Source organism: Chinchilla lanigera, unplaced genomic scaffold (assembly GCF_000276665.1).
Source record: "Chinchilla lanigera isolate Chin_1 unplaced genomic scaffold, ChiLan1.0 scaffold00090, whole genome shotgun sequence".
In the NCBI taxonomy this organism is placed as follows: Eukaryota; Metazoa; Chordata; class Mammalia; order Rodentia; family Chinchillidae; genus Chinchilla; species Chinchilla lanigera.
Window position 1 is genome coordinate 5,574,609 of NW_004955491.1, and position 8,659 is coordinate 5,583,267.

An 8,659-nucleotide genomic window follows, 5' to 3' on the forward strand; every position below is an offset into this window, starting at 1 on the left:
TGAATCCCCAAGCCCTGCTGAAAGGCAACCTACCCTGGACCTGAGTCCTTACCGAAAGCCTTGGCATCGCTGTTGCCAGCCAGTCACCGCTGCGGACTGCTGTGATCGGTTGCCAGCGGTAGCGGGGAGATCTCAGTGTCACCGCCTGCCAGAGTGGATGAGACACTGGCTAGCTTCACCCTGGGGGCTGGGGGTAGCCGGAAGTTGTCCTCTGGGGTGGTGAGGAGGCTGGCCTCGTACTTGACCTCTGACCCCTGACCTAGTGCCTTAGTTCCTGCCTATTTGTTAAGTGGCCATGGTCCCCACTCCCTTCCCTGCTGCGTGCAGGTCCTGCTCCCTCCTAAGAGGCCCTGTTATCACGGTGTGATTCCGGCTGCAGTGGGTTTGTGTGACAGTCCCTCCACCTCCTGTCTATGCGGCTATATTCTCAGAGCCCTGCACCAGGGGTCGACTTTGTCCACAAACACAGATGCTTAATTTGCCAGGTCCTGATCCTAAAGCTCTTGTCCGGCTCCTGTCGCTGTAGTCTTCCGTGGCACGCATGCCCGTCCAGGACCCTGGGCTGTGGCCCTGTAACCCCATCTTGTTCTGTAACAGGATACTGTGGTAGCTGAGCTTCCTGAACGGCCTACGGGCAGCAGGGCCAGCTCATGCTGGGAGGGTGGAAGCTCTTTTTTAAGGCGCTCACAGTGGGCCTGGGGAGCCCCGACCCTGTCCCAGCCCCGGACAGGACAGGTGGCATGACCACAGCTAAACGAGGGTCACCAGTTTCACTTCCCTTTAATACCCACAGGAGCGAGTCTCCCCCTGGGGCCGGCCGGTGCTCCCCAAGGGAAGGCAGAGCCAGCGAAGAAGCGAGGCCGTTTACTGGGGGCAGCAGACAACGGGTCGGTTGGAGCGCGGGGAGGCGGTGTAGGTGGGAAAACGGAAGCCGATGACTTCCGCAGGGACGGTGCCCACCCCGGAGCAGGGGGATGGAATGAGCTCTGGCCGAGGACAGAGGAAACAAACCTTTCCCAGTCCCTCTGAGGGTTGCAGACAGACAGACAGAGACTGATGGCTCCATAGACACAAACTTTACACAAAATAAATAAGGAGCTGCGGCGCTCCGCCCGGCTGGGATGCCCTGGACTCTCACCAGAAGCGGTGCGGGGCATCGGCCAGGGACCTTCGGGCCCCAGATGTTCTGTGACCCCAGCACGGCCTGCCCAGGAATCTGCCACGGTCGGCAGGACTCCTGAGCCCTCAGAACCTGAGCCCCTGGACCCGAAGCCCCAGACTGGAGGTCTCTGGGAGGGACTGGGCCAAGCACCCACACCTCCAGCCCAGCCGGGGTAGGGGCGTCGCTGGCCTCTGGGTTCAGAGTCCGTCGCAGCCCTTTGGTCCTGAACCCAGGGGCCGGGACCTGATCCTCCGCACTGTGGGCCCGGGCATCAGGGCCGGGCCCCCTGCTCCATCTGTTGGTGCTGGCTGCGCACGGCAAAGCGGTTGACGTGCACGGGTATGGGCACAACGATCTTGGGGTTCCTCACGGGCTCCCCAGAGCGGCTGCTCACGTTGCCGGCCTTGATGCGCTTCCACTTGGCCCGGCGGTTCTGGAACCAGATCTTGACCTGCACCTCGCTGAGCTTGAGGGCGTGGGCGATCTGGGAGCGCTCGGTCAGGCTCAGGTACTTCTTGCAGTGGAACTCCTTCTCCAGCTCCAGCAGCTGCTCGCTGGTGAAGGCGGTGCGGCGCCTCCGGCTCTTCCCCCCGGGCGCCGCCACCCCCGGGGCCGCGGGCGCCCCCTCGTCGGCTCCAGTCCCCAGGCTTCCCTTGAGCTTGGGTTTAGGTCCCAGAAGAGCCCCAGGGGCCCCTGCAGAACTGTCCAGGAAGCCGTCGTCCTCGCTGTCGCCGCCCGAGCCCTCTTCCTCCTGCTCGCTGCCAGCCGCGTCCCCGGCGGGGGTCTCCAGCTTCTCCTCGTCAGAGCTGTACACCTTCACCTCCGCTGCAGGGTGAAAAACCAAGGGGCAGGGAGGGACGGCGGGAAGCAGGAAGGGCCAGAGGTGGCAGCGCCAGGCGGGGACAGGAAGAGGGGAGGGAAGACAGAGGATCGGAAGAAAGGCATTAACAAGCACAGATGTACTGTGGAAGGGGGGGTTGTATGCAGGGACCCCTCAGCTTCCCCCCACACACCTCATTCTCCCCAGCTTCCTGCAAGCCCAGGACCACGGCTCAGGGTCCCAGCCTGCTGTCCCAGGAGGAAGCGGTCCTTCCACGGGGACCTGCCTGCCCCAACCGCCAGGGGCTTCCTCCTGGCTTGGGCTCTGAGTCCCCACCTTCCCACTGCTGCTTACTCCCAGGTGGGACCTCCAGGGTCCTCTGGTCCTGTCCCACCCAAGTGAATCCCAGAAATTCAAAGGACCCAGGAGTCAGATGTTTCCTTGACAACCTCCTTCAGAATCCCACCCTGCACCCTGTAGCTAGGGGCTGAACCCAGGGCCTCGTGCATGCCAGGCAAGCACTCTACCCCTGAGCTACATTCTAGCCTTTTTATTTCTTTTGAGACAAGGTCTTGCTATGTAGTTCCGGCTGACCTTGAACTCACTATGTAGCCCAGGCTGGCCTCAAACTCAGGCCAGCCTGCCTCAGCCTCCTCAGGGCTGGGATTACAGGTGTGTGGCACCACGCCCAGCTCCTCTTTCCAGTTCTTTTTTTTTTTTTTTGGTACCGGGAATCGAACTCAGGACCTTGCGCATGCCAGGCAGGTGCTTGTGCCACTGAGCTATATCCCCGGCCCATCCCCTTCCCAATTCTTAACCAGACCACGGGTTCCCAGCCACACGCAGCCCGTCTGTGGTCGGACTTCCCTCCCAAGTTCTCAGCCTGGGATCCACTCCTAGTCCCCATCCTCAATTCTAAAATGACACCATCTCTTCCAACTTCCCCTGCCCTGGCCGCCAACCCTAGCAGTGTAGACAGTGGCTTCTTCTCAGGGTCTGGAGCTCAGTGCCAGCTGGGGGGCACTGGCAGGGCATGGGGGGGGAGCAGCAGAAGTGTACCAAGGGAAACAAAATGGCAAAAGAGAAATTCGGCTCGTTTAGCAGATGACTGATTATTTATAATCACAGGCATTTAAACATTTTAATCCATACATAATTCTAAATCTTAATTCAACCACTGGTTTTTATCTTATGCACAGAGATGCTTGTTGAGACTGCAGAAATGCATTACAAGTGCTTCCAGCACAGGGGCTGCACAAACTCCCTTGTTTTCTGCCCAAAGTCAAAAGATAGGCAGGAACAAAGGGACAAACTGGGCCAGGTGGTGCACGCCTATCACTCAACACTCAGGAGGCTGAGGCAGGAGGATCATCATGTCCGTGGCCAGTCTGGCTTATACAGCAAGACATTATCTCAATAATAAAAAAAGTCATGGTGGCAAACGCCTGTAATCCCAGCACTCAGGAGGCTGAGGCAGGAGGATCACCAAGAGTTCAAGAAGATGTGGTGTGCAGTGTGTGACTGTGGGCTCCTCCTTGCTGTGTCCCGGCCTGCTCCTGCACCAGGTCACAAAATGTCCTCCTCAGAGCGAGGCACGTCCCCATCGCCGTCCCTGCAGCCCGCTCCTCCCTGTGCTCACCCCCCCAGCCTCCTTCTCTTCCCCGTGCTGTTCCCACGGTCACGCCCTGCCCGTGCCCGATTCCACGAGCGCCTGGTGCCTGTGCCATCAGGCGGAGACAGCTTTGGGTGCCCAGCTGTCATGCCGGCCCCCAGCCTCCTCTCCTCCCTGGCCACACCCTTCTCTGTCCCCGAGGTTCCCAGGCGCCCTGCCTTGCTCCTGTCTCTTGTTAGCGTAAACCCCCAACACACTGTCTTCAAAGCTTTTTCATAAAATTGCTACAAGTCCCACCCTGCTGCCCAGGGTGGCCCCAAACCTGCGATCCCCCGCCTCAGCCCCCTGAGGAGCGAGGGTCGAAGTCCGGTGCCCAAACCAGATCTCGCGGTCGCCCTCACCTCTCCCCCGCACAGCCCACACGCGGGCCCCACAGACCTCACCGGCTCCTGCCCTCGCCGCCCTCCCTTCTCCCCTCCGGACAGCAGTCTCCCCTGGGGCCCTGCTCGGCTCGCCCCTGGCCCCTCCAGGTCTTCTCTGTGCGGCGAGGCTGGCGCTGGCGCCCTGGCGGACTGTGACCCTGACAGTCGCTTCCTCCCTGCTGGGTTCACCTGCGGCTGCACACACAGCACCACCTCGTTCATTCATTCTTCTGGCGACCGCTTCCCAGCACTCAAGCTCCATGAAGACGGGGTTCCAGATACATTTTATTCACACCAGATCCTCGAGATCTCCGGCCTCTGAGGGCACCTTGTGACCTGGTGCAGGAGCAGGCCGGGACATAGCAAGGAGGAGCCCTCGATCACACACCACACACCTCATCTCCTTTTTTTTTTGAGCCAGGGTCTCGCTGTGCAGTGCAGGCTGGCCCTGAGCTCACTCTGTAGTCCAGGCTGGCCTCGAACTCACAGTGAACTGCACAGCTGGGAATGGTGGGGAGCACCTGTCATCCCAGCACTCGAGAGGCTGAGGCAGGAGGATCGCAGCAAGTTCAAGGCCAGCCTGCACTGCATAGGAAGACCTTGACAACTGTGTATACCACCTCCCTCTCATTTATTTATTTATTTATTTAGGCACTGGGAATTGAACCCAGGGCATTTGCACTGTTACACCCCCAGCCCTTTTTAAATTTTTTTTTTTTTTATTTCTAAGATAGGTTCTTGCTAAGTCACTAAGTTGCCCAGAGTTGGCTCAAACTTGGGGTCTTCCTGCCTCAGCTTCCCAAACTGCTGGAATTACAGGCATGGTCCACCACACCCAGCAGTGTCCCTCCTTCTCTTCCCATCTCTGTCCCTTCCCTTTCTGAGCCCCTCCTGAGAGTCCCACCCAGCCCCAGAGCTGGGAAGACACCCCACAAACACAACCGGCCCTGTCTCCCGCAGCCCTGAGCACACACAGAGGAAGGACCGGAGAGACCTCAGCGTGCGGAAGGAAATGAGGGACAGTCCTGCCACCGCTACCAAACCCTCTGGCTTTGATTTTTAAAACACGGCTTGTAGTAAAGAACAGCAGCATGAGCCACGTCAGCTTGTGGAGCCTCCTCCCGGTAGCACAATATTTTAAACAGAGCTAGAAAGACAGAAACTGGATTTCAGGGCTTGGGGGATGAAACCATTCACTACAGTGCCAGGCACCCAGGAGGAGGCCAATAAATCTAAGCTGAGGATGACTGAGACGGCCCCCCACTCCCGGCTCCGGCACAGCCCCTGAGACCCCTCATCCATCGCTGTCTGTGACAGATCCGAGATGCCACCTCCATGCCGCGTCCAGAGCCAGCGGCACCCTGGCCTCCTTATCCGGATGCGCCTTTGTGACCTCCACGGGAGGCCGCAGATAGCCATCGGGACAGGGGCAGCAGACAGCACCGGCAGCCAGGCCTCGGAGGACAGCGCATGGGACAATGGCTGAGACCCAGGACGAGGAGGGCAGGAAGAGAACAGGCTAGAGCAGGCAGAGACAGGACCGAAGCCGGGGCCCACAGGGCGGAGAAGGGGCGGGACAAGGAAGAGATGAGCCAGACACAGTGCAGGGGCTGAAAATTTTCAAGAAGGGAAACAGAAAATAGGTGGAAGCAATCAGGGAAAAATGCAAAAGGCACTTAATTTTAAAAATTTTACCCCTAGAGCCAGGCATGGTGGCACATACCTGTAATCCCAGCACTTGGGAGGCCGAGACAGGAGAACCGCTGCGAGTTCTAGGCCAGCCTGGGCTACTCAGGGAGACCCCCGCCCCTCCCACCACCCACCCACCCATATTGATGCAGTTGGAGCCAAGCCCAGCATTTCTGGCCCATCGGTGGCTGCTTGCTGCCCAGCAGGGGGCGCACCAAGGCCCTGAAGCTGCTGCGGGGAGGGGGACAAGCGGGAGGGGCAGGAGACAGAAGGGATAAGGAGCTAAGGGGGAGCCACCCTCACAGGCCCAGCCAGGCTGCTGTTTCCCCTCGGTCGGCCGGGGAGCACTATTCCCTGAGCTGATTCACAGTATCCACGCCACAAATAATGAAACAAACTGACCAAAGTGAAAACCTTGTTTGATTTTTTGTTGTTTTTTTCCGGGAATCGAACTCACGACCTTGCGCTTGCCAGGCAGGCGCTGCGCCGCTGAGCTAAAGCCCCAGCCCCAATGTTTGATAAAATTTCTATCTGCAAAATCAGCTTTAGAGGAACTGGACTCGGCGCTGCAGTTGGCTGATAAGAACAAAAATACAGATGGACGAGAGACTGAAAATGATGCGCAAGTTTAAGGGGTCCGATAGGAACGTCTTCAGCAAAATGAAAATGTTTACGCTGAAAACGATTTGGTTGTGCCAGACAGCCACAAAGGCTCCGTCCGATGCATGTGGGGATGGTGTTACTGGTACCAAGAAGAATATGCCACCTGGGCCTGGTGGCGCTCACCTGCAATCCCAGCCCTTGGGAGGCTGAGGCAGGAGGATCACTGTGAAATCAGGGCCAACCTGAGCCACATGGTGAGTTCAAATCCAGCTGTTTGGTTTTTTTTTTTTTTGTCTTTTTGATTTTTTCTTTTTTTCCGGTACCAGGAATCGAACTCATGACCTCGCGCTTGGCAGGAAGGTGCTGTGCTGCTGAGCTAAATCCCCAGCCTTTTTGTCTTTTTGAGACAGGGTCTCGCTATGCAGTTCAAGCTGCCCTTGAGTGCAGTTCAGGCTGGCCTTGAGCTCAATTATGTGGCCTAGGTTGGTCTCAAACTCACAGCGATCCTCTTGCCTCAGCCTCCTGAGTGCTGGGATTACAGGCATGCACCACCACACTCAGCCTGAGTTCAAATCCAGCTGCAATAAACAAGACTCCATCTAAAAAAACAGAGGTATGGTGGTGTACCCTGTAATCCCAGCCCTTGGGAGGCTGAGGCAGGAGAATCACCTGGAATTCAAGGCTAGCCTAGACTACAGAGTGAGACTTTGTCTCAACCCCCCCCATAAAAGGGGGCCCCCACAATTCATCCTCCAAAAAGATTACAGTTGCCATGGCTCCCACCTCTCATCCTGGCCAGTGGAGTCACTTTCCTGCCCCTCCCCCACACAGCTGTCACTGTGACACCAGCTCCCCTTCAGGTGGTTCCACGCCCCACACCCCCAGCTCCACGCCCTCACCAGGCCACATTCCCTGTGCAGCTGTGGGTGTGACCCTCGCTGCTGTCCTCTCTGCTCTTCCCGGCTGCTGCATCCTGCTCCATATCAACATAACGTTTCCTCTCTGCCACCGCCTGGACACCCCCGCCAGCCTGGTGACACGAGCAGGTGATTCCTGCCAGGCACGGTCAGTCACAGCTCCTTTCATGACGTCGCTAGCGTGGCCACGGCCAAGAGCACCTTCGCATGATCTCTAACTTTTCTTCTTTGGAGACCGGATCTCATCATAGATCCCAGGCCGGCTTTGAATTTGTGGTGATCCTCCTGCCTCAGCCTCCCAAGTGCTTGGATGTCAGGTGTGCACTGCCGTGCCCAGCTTTCACGGTCTCTAACTTCTCAAAATACTTTTCACACTTATCATATTTTACTCCCTGAAGCACCGCAGAAATCCTGCCATTACTGCAAGTAACAAGAGACTGCAAACCTTGTTTTCAGGTGAAGAAACAGTAGAGTTTAAGGAAGATTAAACGGTTTTCCCAAGTCCCACAGCTAGGGGCCTTGTCCATGACTGGGATCTTGGTCTCCTAAATCTCCTGCTAATGCTGCTTCCATCCCTTCTAATACAATCGCCTCCTCTCCCCATCAGTTCTCCTGCATGCCTCATTAGGTAAATAACCTTATCAATCCGAACGCCACCTCATCCCTTCCCCTGTCACTAGGACAGCGAGGCCGGTCCTTAACATCTTCCCTTCCTATGCTCAACAGCACTCCTAGCATTGCCACAAGAAAGCTCAGCGTGGTGGCGCACACCCGCAATCCCAGCACTTGGGAGGCTGAGGCAGGAGGATCGCAGCAAGCGCAGGGCCAGCCCGGGCTACATAGCAAGACCCTGTCTCAAAAACTCCAAAATAAATAAATTTGCCTTAAGAGAGGCCTCCCTCCCCAGTTTCGCCTGGCCTGTAACGGGCTATTTTCTCCCACTTTTCCTCCCTGCCCTTACCAGTTTATGTGATGTAATAACCTTGTCAGTCAGTGTTACTTTTATTTGGAAAATATATTTTCTAAGTTTAAAAATAATATTGCCAACCAAGCACAGGGCTAAATCCTGGCTGCTTGGAGTCTGAAGCAAGAGGATCCAAGTTCTAAGCTGGCCTGGGTGCTTGGGGAGACCTTGTTTCAACATAAAAAATAAAAAGGGGGGCTGGGGATATAGCTCAGTGGCACAAGCACCTGCTTGGCAAGCACAAGGTCCTGAGTTCAATTCCCAGTACCAAAAATAAAAAGGGCTGGGGATGAAGTTCGGCGGTGGAGCGCTCCTGAGCTCCATCTCTAATACTGTAAAAATAATAAATGCATTTTAAAAATTGCGGAACTATAGAAACAGCTGGACATTCTCACGTGGCTTTCCCCCCCCAGTACTGGGGAGTGCACACAGAGCCTTCTCACAGAGCTGCGTGTCTAGCCTTTTTTTTT

At 56.8% G+C, this 8,659-nt stretch overlaps 1 protein-coding gene across 1 annotated transcript in view; it reads right to left on the bottom strand.

Annotated features, from left to right (window-relative positions):
- Positions 1-1,227: 1,227 nt before the first annotated feature.
- The window catches only part of Gbx1 (gastrulation brain homeobox 1), a gene marked incomplete at its 5' end in the record, with an annotated part of 16,969 nt that continues 9,537 nt past the window's right edge, over positions 1,228-8,659 (bottom strand). Inside the window, 1 exon segment of the mRNA XM_013504621.1 lies at positions 1,228-1,987. Coding sequence (XP_013360075.1) covers positions 1,434-1,987 — 554 coding nt within the window.